At 41.4% G+C, this 24258-nt stretch overlaps 3 protein-coding genes across 6 annotated transcripts; 1 reads left to right on the top strand and 2 right to left on the bottom strand.

The window, feature by feature from the left end:
• Nucleotides 1–1763: 1763 nt before the first annotated feature.
• Nucleotides 1764–3906, top strand: prnpb (prion protein b). 3 transcript variants are annotated; one of them, XM_047569526.1, is made up of 3 exons: nt 1764–1927; nt 2405–2832; nt 2893–3906. In XM_047569526.1, exons 2-3 carry the CDS (start codon nt 2412–2414, stop codon nt 3756–3758), a joined length of 1287 nt encoding a protein of 428 aa, XP_047425482.1. In that variant the 5' UTR covers nt 1764–1927; nt 2405–2411; the 3' UTR covers nt 3759–3906. The 3 variants fall into 3 exon arrangements, with proteins under 3 accessions (XP_047425482.1, XP_047425481.1, XP_047425480.1); XM_047569525.1 differs by having other exon boundaries at nt 2863–3906; XM_047569524.1 differs by having other exon boundaries at nt 2405–3906.
• Nucleotides 3907–3999: 93 nt separating this feature from the next.
• sprn2 (shadow of prion protein 2) lies at nt 4000–6632 on the bottom strand. Its single transcript, XM_047569529.1, has 2 exons — nt 6511–6632; nt 4000–6065 (listed from the first exon to the last, which is right to left on the bottom strand). The coding sequence occupies exon 2, from the start codon at nt 6053–6055 to the stop codon at nt 5591–5593; it is 465 nt and encodes a 154-aa protein (XP_047425485.1). The 5' UTR covers nt 6056–6065; nt 6511–6632; the 3' UTR covers nt 4000–5590.
• Nucleotides 6633–6864: 232 nt separating this feature from the next.
• Nucleotides 6865–21753, bottom strand: LOC124996474 (calsenilin-like). Of its 2 annotated transcripts, XM_047569527.1 has the most exons (10): nt 21434–21753; nt 18134–18308; nt 17298–17300; nt 11904–12028; nt 9408–9477; nt 9110–9180; nt 8899–9006; nt 8710–8814; nt 7991–8053; nt 6865–7911 (listed from the first exon to the last, which is right to left on the bottom strand). In XM_047569527.1, the coding sequence occupies exons 1-10, from the start codon at nt 21437–21439 to the stop codon at nt 7864–7866; spliced, it is 774 nt and encodes a 257-aa protein (XP_047425483.1). In that variant the 5' UTR covers nt 21440–21753; the 3' UTR covers nt 6865–7863. The 2 variants fall into 2 exon arrangements, with proteins under 2 accessions (XP_047425483.1, XP_047425484.1); XM_047569528.1 differs by lacking the exon at nt 17298–17300 and having other exon boundaries at nt 21434–21752.
• Nucleotides 21754–24258: the final 2505 nt, after the last annotated feature.

The raw sequence follows: 24258 nt of genomic DNA, 5'->3' as shown, positions 1-24258 counted from the left end.
AGATAAATGTAGAGTAGCCTCCCGAGATCTGAGTCCTCATATGTGGACATTAAGTTTTAGGTTTGTGGCATCTTATTCTGCTTCATTTCGTCTTCGTTTCCTCCTTACTACGTGGTTCTGTCTGCCATCTAGCGGTAGCAAAGGGTCGTAGCAGACATTTCAGTGGGTTAATTTTACAGTCGATCACGGGACAAAAGTGGACGAGGGACAAAACCTCATCGAATTTTACGGCTGAAACTCGTTTATGATTATTAACGTTTCTTGTTTGATTTTACTCGCAAATTTAACAAATTATGTCATTAGTTACAAGCTGCAAATTGCTGAAATAAATAGTTTTATAATTTGTTACACATTGTATTATGTAGTGAAATAAATCCCGTGTTTCGTTAGTTTTTATACTTTTTATGTCCTACTAATACCAAATACCTTGGAGAAATAAAAATGCATATCAAACAAAAGCTCGGGTCCCTGGAGGATAGGTTTATACATTGTGGTTGTTGGAGAATAATATTTAACACCGTCATGATAAATACTAATCATCTCTGATGGTATATTTTCAAAAATGCTCTCATATATTGTGCACAGCAGACTTATATGCACCATGCTTCAATTTAACTACTTTATATCTTGCTATTAGTTGTTTGTATTCCTCCTCTCAAATCTGACTGTGTGATTTCTATTTGACTGATCCATTTTTATACTGGCAACCCACTCAGTTATTAATTTATTTGCAAGAGTTTGCAAGAACTGTTGCTGCAATGTTTATACCAAATACCGATGTCTTTCTGCTATCTCTGAATTGTTAAAAAAGTACATCAAAGATAATAAGGCATTGCTCAAGTGTGATCAATCATTTATTAAATTAAAGCATTATTTTAATTACCTACTACTAATGAAAATCCCATGAATTGACACATGAGCCATGAAACAGTGATTTATTTTTGCTTAGTTAGAATTAGAAAATCTTTATTTGTCCCACAATGGGGAAATTGCAGTTTGCAACAGCATACAGAAAAATAAGAATAAAGAGTGGACTGTGTAAAAGACAAATAAAATGAAAATAAAAAATAGAATAGAATAGATTAAACAATGTACAAGTATTGGCATATGTATACAAAAAGCATTCAATTGCAAAACAGATAATGATATTGCACAGGGTTGTACACAGTACAGAGTAAGAAGTGAATGGTGAGAGTGTTGAACCTTGAAGAGCATTAATATTGCACATATTGCGAGTGTTCATGGTGGAGCCTAACAGCATCAGGAAGGAAGCAAGATTAAAACATCTTTGTAATCAATATAGATTATCTGTAAGAACTGAACTTGTATTTCTGTACTAATTCCACCAGTAGACTTTTGAGAATTTTAAGAATATATACGATCTGCTTAATATTTCTCACACATATATAGTGTTTTCCCCTTCCTCAACTAAGACATTTGTTGCAGCTTTTAAGTGGATTGTTGTGACAAAGTGTCACCATGGCAATAGCCGGAAATACGTCCCCGGAAACGCTTCCCCCTTGGGGGGTGCACTTGTTCTGAATAACGGGACAGAACGGGCCGTATGATGTCATCCTCCTTATACGTTAAACCCAGTAATTCTTAAATTAAACGGAGGCGTCTGGAGACACAGACTGAGACCACTAAGACTGATCTCTTTAATATCAAATAAAGACACTGGCTTGTGGAAAACACTGCCAGGTGCTGATTTGTTGAATTTATTTTAATTTAACTAATGGTTTCGTCCTTTAAATAACCACTCCTCCCACCCCACCACCACCACACACGTATTTTCCTACGGATCAAAACGAGCTCACCCAGTTTACAGTCGCTAGGGGCAGACAGACACCGAGAGAGAGAGGACCGAGACTACAAACACATTTTGCCGATTTACCATCGAAGCTCGCTGAACAGCCACAATTTCATCGTAAGAAATAACTTCTAATTCATTTATACGCGATTTCAGCTATACTGCACCTATTACAATCTTATACGGTTATTTGTGGGAAGGCGACATAGGGCGACAGCTATAACGCGATAAGGCTGTGGTATATGTATGTCTGGAGGACCGGGCCGCATGATGCAGCGAGGGTTATATACTGATGATAATCAAAATAACAGGTTCAGTGTATCCACGGCTGTCATGTTTATATAACCCAAAGTAATTATTTTTATATTTACCAAATGGTGAGGGAGTAGTGTGTTATCGATAGGGGCGCTTGCATCCGAGGATTAGCGATACACTTATAAATGTGCATACAATTATTTATCGCCCCATATTGATCATGCTTCAAGGAAAAAAAGGTGACACCATTCCCTGTTACCGTGTCATCTAAACGCCAGAGATATTTGTTTTTTTTTTTTGTTTTTACCGACCACTAATTTAAAACTCTCTTCTCTTTAGAGCCACGATGGGGAGGTTGTGTGAGAAAGTCCTGGTGTCTCTCCTTGTTGTGTCCCTCCTGACCACTGACTCAACATGGGCTAAGAAAGGCTCAAGCAGCAGCAGCGGCAAGAAAACCTCATCTACTAGCAACAGGGGTGGGACGCAGTCTAAGCCATCCTCTCAACCAGGAAACTATCCTCGGCAGCCCCAAAATCCATATCCTGCCGGTGGGAGTTACCCGGGTGCTGGAAATGCAGGTGGACATCCAAGGCAAAACCCGAGTTACCCGGGGGGTGGTAGTTACCCGGGGGGTGGTAGTTACCCAAACCAGAACCCTGGTAGAAACAATCCTGGAAATTATCCCAACAAGAATCCTGCAGGTGGATACCCAGCTGGAGGATATCCTAATCAAAACCCAGGGAGGGTAAATCCAAACCCGGCAGCAGGTGGCTATCCTAATCAGTATCCGGCAGCAGGTGGCTATCCTAATCGGTATCCGGCAGCAGGTGGCTATCCTAATCAGTATCCGGCAGCAGGTGGCTATCCTAATCAGTACCCTGGCAGGGCAGGCATGAATCCAGGCGGGTACCCTCAATATCCAGCAGGAGGTGGTTACCCAGTTAGAGGGGGAAATACAGGACAGGGTTGGGGTGGTTCCAATCCAGGGGGTTACCCTGGAGGTTACCCCGGTGGAGGGATGGGCGGTTACCCAAACTGGAACCCAAATAATAAGATCCTCAGTCCTCGCTATGGTGGAGGAGGCTATGGACATGGTGGCTATGGGATGGGAGGGTCTCCTTTCTCGCGTTCTGTGGACTCAATGGGATACAAGCCCAAGTCCTCAGGTTTCGCCAAAAAAGCAATGGTGGCAGCAGGCGTCGGCGCTGTAGCCGGAATGGCCGTCGGGTACGGACTAGGGCGCTTCCCCCGACCACATTTCTCTTTCCGCAACCCCGAAGAAGAGTACTACTACAACAATTACATGTACCGTCGTTATGGGACTCGCTCAACGGACGAACAAGACTTCGGCCGCGATTACGTCTACAAGCCTCCCCCGCGTGCTCAGTCTTTCGATGACTTCATGGCTCGCTGCATGAATAGCACCGACGTTCTTAAAAAGAGTGACACCGTCAAGGAGGAGGAGGACGACGACACCGTCGGCATTGAGGAGATCGGGTACCCAGCTCTAATTGAGCAGTTGAAGGCCCGTCGCTGCGTGGAGCAGTACATGGTTTACTCTGAGAGCTTTCTGCAGGAACGAAAAGCTGAGCAGCAGTTACAGCCCAATCGCAGCGGCCCTCTGAGCTGTGACGTAATTCAGCTTTTCATCTCCCTCTTCGTATTATTGTCCAGCATGCTCCTGCTCCAGTGAATGGAAAGTAAGCCCTCCCACCACCACACCCAAATTGCTTTCCTATGTTATGTCTGCATGCCCGCACCCTCCTGTTGTATATACTCAATTAACAATGCAATCCATAGTTATATACTTTCCAATAATACGATCATTTAATAATGCTGAAAGGCAACATGATGTGAAAGTGTATATAGCAATTAAAGGACAAAAGGTAGTCAAGCTCACAGTTAGATTATTAGGTTTTTGTTGTACAAGCTGCACTGTAATGTTCTTTAAGTATAGTCGTTTTGAGAACTGACTGCGTAGAAAACAAATTCAGGGAGATTATAATGCCTGCAGCTCTTACAAGGAAGTCCGTTCCCTGTCGTCACATTGTGTTCTGTCAGCAGTTTGATCAACATTATAACAAATCTGTCGTTATGCAGGGAGCCGTCCCCATTTTGATTTAAACACTTATCCCCGGCAGTGTTCTCATAATGCAGTGAGATATCGATTGGTTCTCGGTAAACCATTAATAACTCCAAATTTACGACATTAATTTGACCACATTAATGATCTGAGATCTTTCCCGTGATGAATAATTTAATATACCAATATATAAATGAGAATCGACCACAGGCTTCTTAAATTCATTTTTTTTCATTAATCTTATCTACAACTGGACTGCATTAGTAATAACTTGCCCGTTAACAGTGACAATTGCACCAATGTGATGATTTTTTTCACATTGTACGTTTGAAGATCTGTGCCCGTCTGTCTGGTCTGGAGCTGGTCTATATCCCCACGTCTTCCTCTAATCGCCTTCTTCTTCCCAAAGCACAGTGAGATAGTCAAAGATCAGATATAGTTGGTTTTATAAATACTTCTGTTTGTTTTTCCCCAAACCCTTAACTCCCTGTCGGCCATTTTGCTGTAGTCTTTAATTGAGGGTTAACTTTCAACATTTGACTGTTGTGGTTATTTAAGTTTATGGACACTGATTTTTGCTCGTTTCCTTACTTGATTGTTTGATTGTTTTTCATTCCCTCTGAGCATACAAATTCAGTGTGCAGCCTGTCAATGATGCAATTTTCAACCTAACAACACTGTACAGAATATCTTTAAAATGATTGTATACATCCTATGGCATGGGTAATGTGCCGTCTTTTTATTCTTTCACGTTTCTATTTCTCATGGAGCTGCTAAGGGGATATGGGGGAATTATTAAAAAAAATATATATATATATATCTTGTGCTCATGAGGTACTTCAAAAAAATAAATAAATAAAAAAATTCCCCCGTGTCCCCTTAGGGGTCCGTAAGTTTCCAACACTTCACACTTTTTTTTCATATGCTGTAGTAGAATATCTGTAAAGTGCACTTATGTCCTGTACGGACTGGATATTCTGTGACTGTGTTTCTGAGCTCATATCGGGAGTTTAGACATGAATCCCTTGTTTGTGCACTTGTAAACACTTTGTGTTATTCATGAAATAATACGGCTAATATGGTTTTCCATGGATGTTAAACGTGTTAATTAAAAAAAAAATTATAAAAGATTTCTCTGTCTGTGTGGCATTATTCAACAAATTCATTACTTTAAATTTGTAAATCTGTGAAAATCCTAACTTGACGTTAATGGTATCACCCTCAGCATCAAAGACCTTTCTAATTGTATGACTGTATCAAAATAATTGATAATGAAAGTAACAAAAGGTGAAGTTTAAATGGCACATCTTAAATGGTCCAGTCTGAAATATAGCTCCAACTTAATGTTACCATTTCAGACCTAACTGTATTAAACAACAAAGAACTTGTTCATTTTGTTCATAAGAGCTTTCATTTTATTTCACGATGAATCACACGTCGGATTAAAAGTTTCTTATCCAGGCCGCGGTCAGAAAAGGCACGACGCGTCCCACTGTGAGAAACATGTTGGTCGGAGCGGCCCCACTAACAAAGGATCTCCAGGGAGACTGGTTGTGGTTTTGTTGGCCCTCCTGGTAGTAAACTTGCCGTTCCTGCTCAGAGGACGAGGACGACTTCTTGTGTCCATGCTGGCTCTTGGACCCGTGCTTCGGTTTACCGAGGAACCCCAGCCCCAGTCCGGTGCCCGTGCCCCCCAGCATCCCGGCTGCTGCCGCTGCACCCGCCCACTTCAGGCCCTGCTTGGAGAGGCCTCCGCTCTGAGAGGGAGACACCTTCTTATCGTCGCCTTTACCGCGGCCTTTGAAGAACCCTCCTCGCTTGCTGTACGCGTACTGAGCACCCGGACACAAAGCTGTCATCAGCAGCATCCAAACCACCAGTGATAGAAGCTTCTTCTGGGCGGCCATCGCTGGAGAGCTGCAGCAAAAAAATGAGAAACTTAAAATGCTGTTAGACACTTTATATTTAATAAAAAGACAAAGAGATGAGTGCAAAGAATCTTTTGGCACACAGTCAGACTTTTTGATTTTCTCTAGCTCAGTGCACAACCGAAGTCACATGGTCCCCAGCACTGACACAACAGACATCTAGAACGGTCCACACACGCTCTCTGTCAACACCGGGATTAGCTGAGTATTATGTGATGCATCCCTTTCATGATGCATTTGTCCGTCGTCGCTGCTATTAACCGGGTAAATTTCGATATGTACAGTCAAAGGATATTTAGCCTTACCTTATCCACACAATCGCACTAACACACATTTGGAAAGTTTAACACGTGGTGATTTAAAACGCAGATTCTTGCCGAGGTGCAAACAGTTTGCATTAAATAATCAGTTTAAAATTAACATGACATACTTACCTTTCTGATCAGTCACACACACACTGCGGTTGAGGTGTAGGAGTGGCCTTCCTATTTTCAGACCGCAGGACTTACAGTGCAGCAGGGCAGCAGGTTGCTTTTCATGATCATTTCCATATCATCAACACATTCAGCTCAGCCCCTCCCCAAAACAAACCCTGCTCTGCTATTGGTTCTTGATCAATAATACAGGACGGGCTCAATGTGTTTTGCTGATGGAGGTATTTTACATACAGTGTGACTTTATTCCCAGTATTCAGCAAATGGAAGAGCTATGCAAAAATACAAATATACTACTCTACATTAGTCCTGAAGGCTCTTTAGGTGGAATGGACGAGAGGGGAAGTCAAAATGAAGTGTTTTGCATTGTAAATATCTTTATTTCTAAGATTAATTTGACATATCTAACACCATGATGTGGGTCTGGTGAAAAAGAACAAAAATCTGCAGACTGATCCCTGATAAACGTTCTGAGGCTTTTTAGTGCACTTATGCACGACATTCCAAGACCGTGATGTAGAGGGGGAAAAAAGGAGAAATGACTGTTTGAAAGAGAAAGGCTGAAAACGACCAAACAATCTGGGTTTGGAAGATGTAATGTGGGGTACATACACATAGAACAACTGGAGCCTTGTTCGGTTTGAGCAGAGAGACACAGTCTGACATTGTGTTAATGCAGTGAGACATTAACTGTCTGCACGCACCAAGTTGCTTAAAACTTTGTTTTATTGCTTTTTTTTTCTTTCAGAGCTTTACACTTCCACAACGTTGAATACAATGCGACTGGCAGATATTAAAATTTTCAGTTTTGCAAGAGGGATTGTGCACATATTTGGATCATACGTCTGTCGCAAATAACGTCATAAAATAGAAGGGATCTGTATCAGTAGGACGATGCGTGTTTCAGCAGGTGTTGATTGCAATGACTTCACAATCAGACAATAGTCTAAAGGTCATTATTATTATTATTATTTGCATTTTAATAGTCTCATTTGATCAAAGTGGTGAAAATAAAACCCTTCGTTTGTGTTCAAAGTGCTTTGCGTCACATGCTTTTTAATGTCAGGCAAACACTCATGCACATCTGGCAACGACGACGTTGGCTTCTTTCGTGTGCAAAAACGAAATAAAACTGTCGTGCAAAGAAAAACTTCCTCTTCGGGTGGTTGGGTGAACCCTGCACATTTCTCTGCATGGAACAGTTCCACTAGCGCCAGTTTATGTTAAATTCCGCCGAATCTGTCGCATGACTCTTTTTTTTCCCTTTTCCGTGTGAATGAAGTCATTCAGGGGCAGGATGTGGTAGCTTGAAGCACTGGGCATCATTAGCGACCAGAAATTCTTGAACAGAAACTAAATGACGTTCTCAAAGAGCTGCATGGAAGCCATTATGTTTTCATCCTGTTGAGGAAAGGACAAGAGAAAATAAGCTGCTGAAAACCAATCACGAGATCGAAACGCTGGGAGCGCGGCCATTTACCTTTTGGCAAGTTTCTATGAATTCATCTATAGTCACCACTCCATCTCTGTTACGATCCATTTTCTGACGTGGAAAAGAGATTGAGACTGATGTAAACGATATGGACATTTATGTCAGGTTTAAAAGCAGCCTTCCTGCAATCACACACTCGCTACATCTCATAGGCTGGGTCTCACGCTGAGCTGCACTTTATTTACATTTACTTTTACTAACATTTTCTCTGCATTTTCCCTTTTTTCTAAGGGTGTTTTATATTTAATAGTTTTCACAATGGTTTTATATAAATGTCTGTGTGTTATATGTGTGCCTTTTAAGATGGGAGTCTCTGAAAAATTGCGTTACGTTCTCATAATGACAATAAAAAGTCTTGATTCTTGAACCTCCTGTATGGAGTGAAATCATAGTGATGAACTTTGGGAGAGGTTTAAACTTTTCATGAGATTCCACAGATCAAGGGATCAAGAGTTAAGCTGGAATGAAAGATTTGTGTTTGGTAAATTTCTGAGGCCTAGCTTACTGAAGTGTGTTACAAGCTAATCTAACAGTTAACAGGAACTGTGTGCACAGTGAGGCCATTTCTTGGCTGGTGCATTTAAATTATGTGAGACTCTTTGAAAGTCTGTGTTATGCAGCTCCAAATTTTTGCATTTGTTTTTGCAAAACACTATCAGTGTACACGTGCAACACAACAATTAAACTGTGTGGTAGATTCAGCATACCTGGAAGAATTTCTCCACATGCTCAAAGGGGGAATCGTCTCGTACACTGGGTAAAGTGTATCTGCCCATCATGTCATAAATAGACGTCATTATTGCCAACATTTCCTGCAGGGGAAAGAAAAAAATTATTGTGTGGAAATCATGACGCTTCAGCAGATTAGGATTTTCCTTCCTTCCCACCGACTTTACCTCTTTTGTGACGTAGCCGTCCTTGTTGATGTCGTACAGGTTAAACGCCCACCGGAGTTTCTCTGTGACAGAGCCTCTCAGCAGCACAGACAACCCCAACACAAAGTCCTGTGGACACAATTCAGTGTTTTTGCACGTTTTTGCACAATCCCTTCTCACATTTATCAAAACTATAATGTAAAGGTGTCCTCAGACATGCAGGTGTTCTCACCTCAAACCGGATGGAGCCGCTTCGGTCCATGTCAAAGGCATTGAACAGGAAATGTGCGTATGTGGTTGCATCTGTGAGAAAGTAACCAATATACAGGGTTGAGGATTTGGATCTAACAGGAAATTGTTTTTAGCCACGTCTCACTTGGCTCATTCTACGATCTGAAATAAGGAAAAAGTAACTTATCGTTGCAAGATAGAAGATACAAAAACAAATGTTGAATATATCCACTCCACACATAGTGTACAATATCAGATCATTCTTCCATGTTTTGAAGTGATCCATTGACATACTGTACCTCCTTGAGGGAAGAACTGTGAATAAATGGTTTTGAATGTTTCTTCATCCACGAGTCCGCTGGGACATTCCTATTGAACAATAACAGGGGAAGTTAGTGAGAGGTAATGATCTATGGGTGGGTGACCGTTTAAAATAGAAACTTTACTGAACAACTTTACTGAACTTTACTGAACAACTTTATGGTCATATCTGATATTGACCGCTAGAGGGTGCTAAAGCACTATATCTCTTAATACAAGTTTGTGTAACATTAAGTTTATCCAAAGGTTGAGCTGCAGTTTTAATGGAGCACAAGCCCAAATGTCCTACATTTACAAAAAATACAAAAATTGAAAATGACCATCTTTTTCTTTTTAATAAGTTAGTGGTGACTTTGCATTAAACTTTAACCTTTTATATTATATGCCAGTTTTTGGGACGCAAAAGTTTACTGTCTTGATATGTGAACGATTTACAACACTGATTTGATGGAGTTTAATTTGTTAAAAAATAGTATATATTAATAGTTTTTTCACTTTTTTTAAAAACATAAATCTTTTAATCCACTTCAGTCCTGATCACAAATACTAAATTAATTAAATTAATATGAACCCTTTTTGGGGAGGCATGAAATTATTTTCTTATATTTTCAATAATCTGAATGCAAAGTGAATTTTAAATCAGGGTATGATGGGTAATAAAGCCAAATGCTTTCAAAGGACGCACAGGTGGTGAGTCACGTGCAATATTATCATCCTCTAGGCCAGGGGTCGGAAACCCGCGGCTCCGGAGCCGCATGCGGCTCTTTCGTTCCTCTGTTGCGGCCTCGAGCGTTGCGGAGCAAGGACATTGATCAAAGCCGTTCACTTTTTTACGCTAACTGCATCAGAATAGCGGCAACTAGTCACTCATTAGTGATCGAGCGAGAGTTACACAACAACTGAATGACACTGAATGCTACACTAATGCACTAATGCAAAAGCAATGAACTCCCACGGTGCATTGCAGCACATTTACTAGTTGCTATCGAGTATTTAATTCAAATGTATTTTTATTTTAGTGCGTTAGTTTTTTAAAAAATATAATTCTAAATTTGAATTGATGGTGATCTTTTAACATTAAAATAAAATGTATTTATTTTTTTGTCGCTGAAAATATACGTCACAACTGCCGACGTGCGACACCCGCCGGCAGGCCCAGCCCGCTATTTATTGGACTTTTCGACCCCAGGTAAGCCAACCACTGATAAATCCCTGTTATGTTACATAAATGCAATTTCGTTTTCTCTGTAGCAGTTGTTTCATTACATAAATGCAACACACTATAGGCCTAGCATAGAGGTAAAAACGATGTATGCAGTGTTATCTTCATTTTAGATGTCAAAGGGGTTTTGTGGCTCGCAGTGTTTTCTTTTCTGTGGGAAACGGATCCAAATGGCTCTTTGAGTGTTGAAGGTTGCCGACCCCTACTCTAGGCCTTAATAGAGACTTTGTGTTAGGGTTAGGGTTGTTGTTTTGTGTGGAAACGTGATGCGTTTTCACTTCATCTAAATAACCTGTGGAAGCAGGACTGACTGATTGCTGTATTTCGATGAAGATGAAACCCTTTTCACCTTGGAAATTTTGACTTATGAAAACAGGAAAAGCTCACATGGAACTGAAACCTTCGGCGGTGACTGTGTTCGGTTTAAGTGTAGGCCAATTTTCCGACAAAGCGCTGCGTGTCCATTATCACGGAAACTTCATTACAGTTTTGTTTCCTTCACATTTCTCAGCACAAGTCATCTGTGTATTGTTACAGCTTAAAGGCTACTTTGTTTACAACGGCCTGTGGTTTCTTCTTTTCCTCTTTAATGGAGCTTAACTTCCTTTAATGGCACATTACAGGCTATCGATGTGCATAGTCCGCTCCTGCAGAGAGCAAAGACGTGCACCGCGCTGCTGACGTACCTGTGCACATATCGGTTCACCATCAAGCTTTAAACAATGCATGGAAACCTGGATCTGCAGCACCTCTAGCAATGTGCAAATCTGCACAAGCTGCCAAGATCTGGACGAAATTAATGAAAGACTTTTTCTTCTTTAACTTGAACATGCTGTCGTATCATAAATCTGTCTTTGTTCGTGTCTCACTTTTTTTATTCAGTGTTCCCTCTTTCGTTGTCATTATGTCCTGCACTAGTTAAAACAGAAAGTGAAAGAGGATTGACAGGGGCATCCTGTCCACCACAACCACATCAAACATCTTTGGGATCAACCTGAACCAACTAATGCTCTTGTTGCTGACTGGAAGCAAAAACCGTTGTGGACGGCCTTCCCGGGAGAGTGGAGGCTGTTTTGAACGACCGCAGAAACAGAAAAAACACACGCAAGAGGCACGTTGCTCTGCTGTTGCAGTAATGAGTAAAGGGGAAAAAAAAAAAAAAAATTGTGAAAATGAAAAGAAGACAAACCGCTTCGGATATTAATTTCACGAGGATCTAGCCCCGACTGACCGCGCCGAATTGTTTTCGTACATTTTTGAAGCCCCTGTAAAGCGACTGCAGCTCCTTCCTGGTGAACTGGGTCTGGGCTTGGAGCTGCTCGAGGCCTTCGGGTTGGTGGCGCACCATGGAGAGCTCGAGGTCGCTGTCGCTGCTGTCTGTCACACGGAAACAGAGGGGGAAAGGGGAAAAAAGGGACAGGCGGGGAGCAGGGGAGTAGGAAAAGGAGTAGGAAACAGCAGTAAGACAATAAAGAAAGGAAAAAGAAAGGAAGGAGGAGCTGAGGATAGTAGAAAATGAAGAAAAGAGATAAAAAAATGATAAAGACACCATGTAACTGAAAATGCTCACCATCTTTCACACAAAAAAATGGAGGGGGGGCATGAGAGGTTGAAGAAGGAAAGGAGGGTCAAGGAAATAGGTGGGAGATACAATGGCGTAAGATACGGTATACGACAGAAATAAGCGAGAAAATGAATGAGGAGGGATTTTTATTTGGAGGAAAGCGGGAAAAAAAATCAAGGAACTTGTGGCATGAAAAACACTGCAAAGAAACAGGTGATCATAGGAAGTAAAGCAGCGATACTCACTTGCCAGTTCATTAGGGGCATTTGTTTTTAATGTAAAACACTTAGTGTTGCATCTTTTACGTATGGGAAGCGCTATATAAATAAAGTTTGATTTGATTTAATCGGATCATAACATCAGATGTAAAGGAGGATTTAGAGCAGTTTGTTTTATTAGAACGCATTCATTTGAACTAGTGTACCTAATGTTTAGGCAAGTGAGCGTAAACCGTCAATGAGACCTGTTGTCGAAGAGCAGTTTGCAACAAGGACAAATAAAAATTCTTACTGTCAACAATTTGCTGTCACATTGTTTGAAATAACAACAACTAATAATAAAGAGCAACAGACTGAAGTTTCCAACATAGAGAAGTTAAAACTTTTGTATCTTAGCGCGCGTACAGGTTTCGCCTTTCATGCAAACCAAGTGAAGAATTAACTCAAAGCTTGGGGGGAGTTTTCTTTAGAACAAATAACCAGCCGTACCGCACATGCTGTCACATTTAGGCTCCTTTTCACTTGTTTTAAAGTCCCTATTCATAGAACTTTTAGAACTGTTGAATTAAAATGTTGCAAATAGAGATGCAACATAACACCTGACTTTACACTGTAATATTTAGAGCGATCAGTCACACCTACAAGTCTAAATGTCTTCCATGGGAGAAAAGGTTGTTATGTTGGTCTGTTAGCAAAACTATCCTGTGGAATTATAGGAGATGTATTTGCAGTGACAGGTGGGATAAAACCAAACCAATGAAGAGCAGAGGAATACAACTCCACATACTCACCATCTTTACAAGAATGTCACACAAATAGAAGGTCGAAAAAGACAAGGGGGAGATGAAGAAGACGGAGAAGAAGATGTGATAAAGGAATAGGAGAGGAAGAACAACTTGATGTGATTATTAAAATATTTGGTTTGATCTGACACAGCGGACACAGCATTAAAGGACAGGTTCACATGTTTCCAAGTCTTTGAGCCTTTGAGTTTATCCATAAAGGAATATTTTGGCATTTTCCAATGTTTTTATTTTTTTTATTTTTTTAGTTTTAAGTGTTTCACTGTAAAAACAAACCAAACAACAGATGAAAAAAGTGAACCTTTTCTTCAATATTTTACAGCACACGTTAACACAGTTACTGACGTTTCTGTTGTATTCAATAAAATGAGCGTTTTTTGTTGCAGTGTTAAGCAGAACGCCAGTTTCAATATTTCTTTCTTACCTTCCAGTGACAAAGGCTCCCAAATCCCAAACTGTTTGAGCACAACAGCAAATAGTCCGATAACAACAGCAATGGCAATTATTTCCATGCCATCCAAAACCATCGTTGCCTCGCATTAGATGACCCCTATGCAAAAACCAGTCCTAAAAAAAAAAAAAAACTCCAAAAGACAAAAAGGTCAAAAAATATGTTTCCGATTCTGAACTGACAAAATTAACAAGTGCAACCTCTCATCTTCCTTCCTTCCTTCCAGCAGCCTCCTTTTATTTATTGCCCACGCACCACAGCTTCTTGGCCTAAACCGTACGCTTCTTTAAGTGAACGTGTCCAAATCCCATTTTGTGCTCGTGCAAAGAAACAATAAAGCCAGAGTCTCTCAATTCAACCAAATCATCCAAAGTTGTCGCCGCTGGCAGACGTTCCATCTCTGCTGCTTCTCGGGCTGCACTTCACATCCTGCCTCATTTTAGGATTTTTCCCACAACCCCATCAACTCGGGGCTCCACCTCCACTTACTACATCTGTGTGTGTGTGTGTGTGTGTGTGAGAGGTTGTTGGCGGTGGTGGGGGTACGGGTTGGGGGGTGGGGTTGTTACTGAAGGAATTTCTTCACTAATAGTCTCTGACTGACAGGCGGAGCTGTCTTTATTTGCTCAGTCATTACAAGGATGCAAAACTGTAAAACCAAGCATTGATCCGCATCGGCTGATGGCTGGGATATGAACAGCACTTAGAGCGAAGGAGCCGGCCCTGCCCTACGTGGCGCTGCCTGTGTCTCCTGCCTCGTTCATTGATACGTGCACTCTGAAACTCAAGCGGATCCAATGTGACTGTAAAACTGTGCTGTGCACAAAATTAATTATATCCATGCTGCAAAGGTGCACTGAACTCCTCAAAGGCAAATATTACATATATCTATATATCTATATATAGACATTAAATATATATATATATGTTGCATATATAATATATTACATACATGCAGACAGACAGATGCTCCACATTCATGAGCGAGGAGTCTACTCGATCTACTAGTCCTGCTCTGTCTTTGCACGATTACGCTGCGTTGGAGGATAATGAGAGGAAAGCAGAAAATATTCACAGCTGATGAGTCTGCACCACATAATGGACCCCGGTTTAAGTAGTAAGGGAGGGTGGAGGAAAAATCAATTGTTAAGAGTTAAAATACTGGTCTGGGAATGGGCAGAGAAAAGTGGGCAAGATACCTGGTGATGGCCGAGGACGGCTCACGCAAGTTAGAGACTTTAAATGAACTCTTCTCAAAGAGTCCGACTCTTAACGCTAAAGACGTATTTACATATAGTTACATATTTACACCTACCAGGCATAACATTATGACCACCTTTCTAATATTGTTTAGGTCTCCCTTGTGCCTCCAAAACAGCTGTGACTCAACAGAGGATGGACATGGGCCTTCTGAGGGTGTCCTGGTGTTATTAGTGGGGGACTATGTGCCTCTGTGGATCAGGTTTGTTGCAGTGCATCCCGCAGATACTTGATCAGTTTGGGATCTGGTGAATTTAGAGGCCAGGTCAACACCTTGTGCTGTTTTTCATGTTTTTGAATGAGTTGTAACTAAACCATTTTTGTGTCTGTGTCAGGCTGCATCCTGCTGGGGATGGCTGCTGCCACCAAGGAGTGTCATTGCTATGGGGTGGGGGTGTCTGGGTGGGAGGTACATGTCTAAGTTACATCCACACGAATCCCAGGTGCAAAAGTTTCCCAGCAGAACATCGATTTGTCACAAGATGGGACGCAGTTATTTTCTGAGTTGGCAACAGGGGTGAATCTACAGAGGGGCAAGAGGGTCCCCTGTCCCCTTTCTAGAGAGGCTGCCCCAACCTCGTTTTTTTCAGTTTCTAAAACGCAAATGAATGTCATGTTATTTTATTTCTTATGCTTTATGTAGAGATTCCTGTCATAGTGTGTCAGTAAAATAGTAGCTACAATATAGAGATAGAAACTTCCTTGATTTCACTGAAATTCACCAACATTTGAATCGTTCAGTGCTGCTATTAAATGAAATAACGTGTGGGGGAAAAAATGTTTTCTCCATCCATAAACGGACTCTGTATCTAATTTATGTTGTCAGGAAACTTTGTATGAATTTACACTTTTTTATCGCTAAAATCGTAATGCATTGTACTACAGACACAGTGTCCAATGCAATACATGGATTTTAAACTGGTACTCATTTTAAATGTGAGATAATTGTATTTGGACTGGCTTGCAGAACAAACCATAAATGCTGATTGCACAGAATAGAAGACATGGAAAGAAATAGAAAAGAAGACGGGAGGAATGAGAATGACTAGTTGAGACATGGAGGAAAGAAATGAAGAAATTAATTTCTAAATACGTAGAATTGTGTTTCTGCATGGAAACCCACCCACACACACTGCCCGCACAAACATGTGAACTGTGACATCTCTTGTGCAACGCCTAAAAGGCTCCTAACAAATAGTTATCGCTCGCATGTAAACATGGATTTTTTGCAACGCTGTGCATGTGTCAATCCATCTCTGCCAGAAACACACTCAGCCTTTATGCCAACATGCAAGATGAATGAGCTCGTGTGGGAAACTACCCCCATAAAAATAATGCAGCATTATGCCGTTTAATGCACCTTAAGTGCTGATCTACCTCTTGTCCTTCTATTAAATACAGCAAGAGAGAGGTGGCTTAAGCGTGCAGAGATGCAGACAGTGCAGCCATCAGTCTCACCATCCACCTTTAATGACTGCAGCGAGAGCGGCATTACAGCTCGGAGACAATGAGCCCATCAATTACAAACTGTCACGTCTCACAAAATGAGGCTTTATTAAACATCGGATGTTTTTAACTCAGCAGTTAGCAGGCAGCCATCACCAAATTATAGAAGAGTTTGGATGTAGCAAGTTAGTAACAGTTTAGACGTTACAAGAAAACTCTATTTAGACTTTCGTTGTATATGAACATGTGTGCGTTTTGTGTTTGCGCCTTCAACAGCTGTGTTCACTAAGGTTTTTAAAAACATGCAAGTGAATTGTGGGTGAGTCTTGCAGCTAACTGACCCCCTGTTAGGCCTTCTGACCACCAATCAGAGCGGTCCTTCCCACACATGCACCCTTTGCAAAGCAACGACTTCATACGGCGCTAGGTTGGACAAACAAGGGCGATGAGGGACAGGGAGAACCTGTAATAACAGAGTCTAAGTAATGTGGATACGATACGAGACAACGAATACAGATTAGAAACCAAGACCAGTTCTTTGACTACACACCGATCAGTCATAACATTATGACAACCTTCCTAGTATCGTGTAGGTCTCCTTTGTGCCTCCAGAACAGTTCTGACTCATCAGAGAATGGACATGGGCCTTCTGAGGGTGTCCTCTGGTGTCCTATGGGTTAAGAGGAGGGTCCTCTGTGGATCAGGCTTGTTCCAGTGCGTCCCACAGACACTTGATCAGTTTGGGTGGTACATGTCTAAGTCCACATGAATGCCAGGTCCAAAAGTTTCCCAGCAGAACATCGGCCCAAAATAGTCAATGTTATTTACGTCTCCGTTCAGTGGTCTTAATGTTGTGGCTGATCTGTGTGTGTCGTATATCGATATGAGAGAGAGTACAGACCACCATCTACTGCAGACAGGGGGTGGTGCAGGAGACATTCAGCTGCTATCATGTCTGCACACCAGCAGATGGTGACGTCATTGCTTCATGGTGGAGGTACCATGGTTAATATTTAACAAATACTTCCATATTTAGTTTATTTAGTTATATTAAATAACTTGTAGCCAAGATAGATTAAAATAATAATAATGAAAAAAATGCTATATTTGATTTTAGTTGACTAGTACTTTATCTTCAACGGTTTACTACCGCGGATACACTCATAAATAAAACATCAAGACCATTTCCTCGCGGATATCTCATTTAGAGACGGGATATATTACTGTTTTTAAATCGTGAAATGTTCCCGTTATACTTTGATGTGCTGGCTCGTCAGCCATCAGACCATTTGTCCTGGCCTCGTTTTCCTGTCCAAGGCGCACGGCCATCTGTCTGCTGGCAGAGAGAGAAGTCAGCAGTAACTGGATGACAACAGCGCGTCATTCCATGAAACCACCGAGGAGGATTTCTGTCAGATTTCTACTGGATGATTCTCTAAAACTGTCTGCACATAAAAAACGAGACAATGTGTGACATCGGTAGGACAGGCTGAGGAATGTCTGCTCTGCACGACTGCACAGAGGAAGGGGGGGTCAATAATTTAGATAAACCAGGAAAACCAGGCAATATTCCTCTAGTGTATGTACTGTATACTAATCATGCCAAACTCCTGGTGTGTATTCATGTAAAGGCTCTGCACTCCTACTGTATTAATGCTGCGTTCTTCCTGCCGTCACACACAGTCGTGCAGATAGTCAGAATTAGTTGTTAAGTGTGTATGTCCTGTGTCGTGCCCCTACCTGGCCCTTGCTGCGTAGTGCTGGCGATGATCCACTTCACCAGACAGCACTTCATGAGCGACTTGCGTGTGAACCGGGGTTTCTGCCACTTTGAGCCCTCTGTCTGTCCACCGGGGTTCGGGTCCTTCCCGTTGCCGTCAGGCAGCAGGTCGCCGTCCACCGCCTTCTCAGCAGCCTGAGGAAGAAAGACAGACAGACAGAAAGGAGTACCTTGGTGTCACATTTAAGAAACATTTCAAAAAAGTGGCCGACACAACAAGATACAGCCAAATGCACTTTCCAAACAAATCATCCGATGTGGATAAATCTTATCTCTGACTGGTGTCATCGCACCACGCCACTGTCCAGTTTTTACAAAGTATAATTTTTTGAATTTTGAAAATCTTAAAACTTTTAAATACAGCGGTTTCATGTAGAAAACCTTCAACGGGAGGAGTTTTTTTAGACGGAGAGACAACACACTCAGCATTAGATCTGCCTCCAGAGGGAACTGTTAAGGCCAATGCATGTTGAAATAGTCTCCCAACCCCGATCAGAGACAGATCCACTTTTACTGCCTTCAAAAACGTCGTAAAGAATGGTTATGGTTACACATGAATAAAATGTTAAACCACTACTGTAGTCCCTTATTTCTTTATTGAATTTTATTGTAATTTATTGTACAATTATATAATTTATTGTATAACTGCTGCCAATTATGTCTTCTTTCTTCTTACGCACATATTAACTTTTATAGCATGTCTGTCTCATAATGTGAGAAATACGGATGGAAATTAGCCCTGATCTAAATCCGGCATATTTACATGACGTTGTGTATTTGACAGATTATTCATTAATGTTCACTGTCCTTGTTAAATACACAATAAAAGTAAAGTAAAAGTGAAAACTGTGAAAAACTAACGCCACTTCAAGTCAAGGAAACACACGCCTCTATCTGGAAAACCAAAATCCATCCCTGATAAATTCACCATACGCCAAACAAATATAGTTTCATGTTTGTTAACGCGTGTTAAGTTGACTATTACAGTGATATTTAAAGTAAAACATAAGGATCACGTAATAGCTTCATGTCATGGTGGGAAAATTCAAGATGTTATCACCCAGATCTGCTCGTCTACGCAGAGTATTTTAGCATCTACAAGCTCGTTGTTTTGGCACCAGTGATTTGGTTCAGATTATTGATTTGATTTAATTTATTTGACAATTTCATTTAAAATAACAAAGGTGCATATGTCAGGACAGCACAACAAGACACTACCACAGTACGACTTTGGTCCAGGATTACAGCGATAACAGGTCGGGGTCAGAGTTGAGGTCATTACCAGGAAACACTTTAAAAAACGACAAAGCACTGAAGATAATCAGGGATTTAATATATTGGGCCAGTAGAACCTTCATTGTATTGTGAAATGTGCTGAGGAGTTACGTTCAAACACGTTTCGACAGGATGAATGGATCAATACCTTTACACACACGGTATAGTTGGAGAACTGAGCATAACTAGAATAAAGCAGCGGATCAGTTTACTTGTATTTCTGTAGTATGGAGATCTTTTTCGTTTTCAATAGAGGTCAAAAACTCATAATGGGGTTAGAGGACAAACAGAAAAAGCGTATCTTTTTATCTTTTATTTCTTTTTTTTCTGTAAGTCGAGCCCCTCTGGGAACAGGGCCACACTCTCTTGTTTCCCGCTATTTTCACCATCACGTAACATCTTCTCAACTTACATTACGCGCTCGTTTCTATGTTTAGAACTTCAACTTTATATTTCTGTGCTGGTAAAAAGCTCAACCAGCTCAGTGTAACGTCACACGACTGCAATGTTATGGGTGATTTTTTGCTTGCAGAATATTTCCCTATCTATACCAGGTAGCATCTCTTTTCCTGAAGCTTTAGATATGGCCCGTCTGATGCCTATTTGCTTCACTTTGTTTTATTATTTAGAGATGTCTCCTTTTTCCTTCTCTTATATAGACAAAGGTCTATATGAATAAAACAGCTTACTGTTGGAGTTTTTTTTTTTTTTTTTTTTTCAGAAGGTAATGTAAAGCTCGTTGCAGAGAACATAGACTGAACTACCGTCCAGGGAGCTCTTCAGTCCCCTTTGTGTCCTATTTGAATATGGAAGGACGCCAAAACATCACCGAGCACCAAGAATGTCGCTCAATAATTCACACTCCTTAAAACTGCATCAATAAAAGATCAGAGCTGGCTGCCAGGTTGAGGTGAATGATGACTGGGAGTAAAATGACTTGAGCATCCAAAACATGAACAACTGAAGACACACAAACACGGCGCATGAATCCAACAGTCGCGCGCATGAATGGACAACATTCAAGTAGAGGAGTCTCATACATATATGCAGCACAGACTCTAAAACAGGAGGGATCCCTCAGCGTTTTCTGATCTAGAATACCATTTCACCGCACTTCCTTAAAAATGTTTCAACTAAATTTAATGTCGACGGTGAGATTTTCCGAGAAACCGCGGCCCTAAAGGTTGAATAAAAAAAAGATTGTTCTGGGACTTTGCATCTAGAGCGCTGCATTATTAAATGAAAAGAAGCCATGTGAGCCGAGCAGCGAGATGCTCCCTGCCATCATCCCGGTTATTATGAACTCTGTGGGCAAGCGACCCCCAGCCATCTCCACATATGTTAAGCTCTTTGCACATGGAAACACAGTTGTATTCATGGAGTTCACTTCTGTTTCCTGGACAGCCTGTTTTAGTTTTCCCCTTATCGTTATACTACGCTAAATGATATTTAGACAAAAAGAAAAGCAGCATGTACTCTTGGTATTTGTAGTTACATTTACTCAATTACTGTAGATAAGTATAATTTTGAGGTACTTGTATTTAAATAAATACGTATTTAAATGGAAAATGTGATCAGACGTCAACAATTTAAAAATATAATGGACATAATGTCATAGAGGATTCATCATATCCTCCAGATTTAACATTAAACTGCACATTGAATGCACCATCCATATACAAAGAGGACATTTCTGCCTTTCTTAAAACATTCATAGTAAAACTTTCAATGCATGGCTTTTATTCAGAACTGCATTTGTTATTTTTGACCACAACAACACAAGGCCCCCAGAAAAATGCTACGTTCAAGTAACTTCTGAGAATTTTTGCTGCTGATGCATTTAAAAACAAAATCAGAGTAAGTTTGCCAAAGAGCACCAATTAAGCTCTCGTAGGTATATTTTCACGGTTAATTCATGCACGTGAGTCAAATCTTTTCCAGGAAATGAGTAAACTGTAATTGGAAGTTACATATGGTGACTGTACCTGCATCGTGCCTGAATATCAGCAGCAGTTTCGAAGAAGAATCCTCTGCAATCCTCTGCTCCCGCTGCTCAGACGACCCTCAGTGAGCTGCAGCAGCTTGCACACACACAGACAGACAGACAGACAGACAGTGGCTATTGGAAGGAGGAGCAGAGCTGCTCACGCTCCGAACTGAGGACGAACACCACACAACTAATTATTTACGTGTCGTGGGACGACAAAGGGACGACGAGGCTGCAGGAACCAGATTCAGTCAGGAGGACGACGTTCACCAAAACACACGCAGGAGTGCAGGAGCCGCTCTCAACAAGTGAAGAGGAGGCAAACAATTTATAGAGAGGCACAAGGAGGGAGGTGTGGATGAGGTGTTTACATCGTGACAAATGTTATTAGAAGTGCCAGACGCATCACAGCCTGCAGTTATGATTTGTGAGCCCGAACCCAGACAATCTGACTCTCAGAGGAAATTAAATGCTCAGATATAATAACAACAGAAAGAGTATTATGTTTACAGCGAGCAGGATCTTGGAAAGATTGGACAAAAGTTACACTTTTTGTTTTTGATGTAAGGGTTTTTTTCTAACACAGTGGAATCATTTGCTATTTCAAGGATATGAGTGACTAAAATATACCGTTGGCTTCGGAGAGCTTCCAACTCACTATTGTTCACTGGTTTTTCTCAAGTCTAAAAATAAAAGTACCCTTGGTCTCTTTGTTCTTTCCAAATATTCCCAACCGACAGAAGAAAAAAGAAAAAAACTCCCCAACGTGAAACGACGGGCTGCATGCACTGAAACCACACCGCCGACCGAGACGACAGGCTGCGACATTTGTGCATTTTGACTTTGAAATGGGAAATTATAGCCCTGCCAGGTCACACACTGTACCGCGCACCAGTTTATTATCCCCAGTTTTAAATTAGCTTGAAAGGGAAACAAATACGAGCGCAGGAAGCTTCCCAAAATACGCCCTGACATCGTATCTGTGTCTGTTAAAGGGCCCCCTCGCACTGAAAGTCACAGGGAAGAAGAAGGAGACTTGCCTGGGGGCAAATCTGTAAAGGAGCAAAAGAAAGCAGAGATGCTGCCTGGTAGAAATCACATCTTCAACAAAGAGTCATGCAACCACTTTAAACAAAATAAAACTACTAATATATTAAATCTGTCAACAAGATCTGATTAAAACCAGTGGCAGGTGAAGTGAATAACGTCGACTGTCTTGTGACGATTCAGTGTTCTTCTGGGAAACGTTTGGACCTGGCATTCATTCGTGTGGATGTTACTTAGACATGTACCATCCACACAGACCAGACCAGACCAGGCACCCCTTGATGGCAGCGATCATCAAAAAAACGGCACAAGGTGTTGACCTAGCCTCCAAATTCACTAGATCCCAAACTGATCAAGTATCTCCCCTCAACCCATAGGACCCAATGGTCCCAAAGGACCCCCACTAACAACATCCTGTTGCCAGACCATGAATGCATAAATTCGTTTCCTACATTTAAGTCATGGAGGTTTGCTCCAGGCCAGGTACCTTAGCCATGAACGGGGGGGGGGGTTCAAACCAGTGACCTTATGGTCTCAAAGCTGCTCCCGTACCCACTAGCCCACAGTAAATTGAGATTATGTTTTCATACTGCCTGCATACTGCCGCCTCTTATCTTCCTACAGGTTTGTCTCACTTCTCCAGACACCGAGGTTATTTTTATCCTCACAAGTTCCAGAGAGCCTCCTGTTTCCCCGGTTCCGTACTCATGAGCTCAGGGTTTAATTGAGGGTGTGGGTTCGGTGCTGATGCGGTTGACGTGAGTGTGTGTGTGTGTGTGTGTGTGAAAAGGATTTCCTTTTATTTTCACTCTTTTCTCATGAATGTTGCATCCCACCCGATCCCCCTCCAGAACTCGCCACAAACCCTGCCATGCATGGCTGCACACTTCTGTACATTTTTCGCACTTTGTCTCCAGCTGTGCGGCAAACCGCTGCTCATCGCCATCACAGGAGACATGCATTCAAACCTACCACAGTTGGGTTATTATTAGCATATATATATATATAGTTTACGATGACTATGTGTGAGGATTTCGAGGCAGGTGAGATGAAACAGCCTCAAAGCAAACAGGATATGAAGAAGTTTCTTGCAGTGCTTTCGCTTCAGTGTGATCAAAACACAGAAGGACCAAAATGAAAATACCAATTTCAGTAAAATAAAACTCTGATGTGTCCTCAGTTTGGATTGGATTTGGATTATGGGCAACACATCTCATCACCACACCACTTATGAAATAAGATCCATGCTCGTCATTGTATTGTTTCTTTTGTAGCGTTCGAGTGAAGTATTTCCTGGAATAGTCGGACCCCTGCACCCTCTTCCTTAACGTCTTCCTGCTCTTCACTTCACCTTATCACGTCTTTTGCCTCTCTGCATCACTGCTGTCAAGCACATTTACGCAAAACTGCTGCTGTGTTTTTACAGATGACGTGGATAAAAGTGGAAAACCCTAAAATCGAAAAACAGGCAACTTAACGTTTAATTCAGCTAAAATTACTTTAAGAAGAAGAATACAACCACTTCATTTGCTCTTGTTGCACCCCCTTAATTTTTATTTTTTTTGGTTTTCGACCCATGAGGTTTACATGGATCGTAACGTCGAGGCTTTTTGACATTTCAATTTACTCGACAGCCTTAATCCCTTCCCCCTGCGTTAATTACGCGCTGAGCGGCTTTGAGGACGATGTCACGGTCATTTTTATTAGGGGCCGCTGAAGGTTACAGGTTAATTACACTTTTTCATTTCATTTTCTGCCGGAGCCTCGGAGAACGTG

The sequence above is a fragment of the Mugil cephalus genome, chromosome 19 (assembly GCF_022458985.1).
Source record: "Mugil cephalus isolate CIBA_MC_2020 chromosome 19, CIBA_Mcephalus_1.1, whole genome shotgun sequence".
In the NCBI taxonomy this organism is placed as follows: domain Eukaryota; kingdom Metazoa; phylum Chordata; class Actinopteri; order Mugiliformes; family Mugilidae; genus Mugil; species Mugil cephalus.
This window is presented reverse-complemented; position numbering and strand designations above follow the sequence as displayed.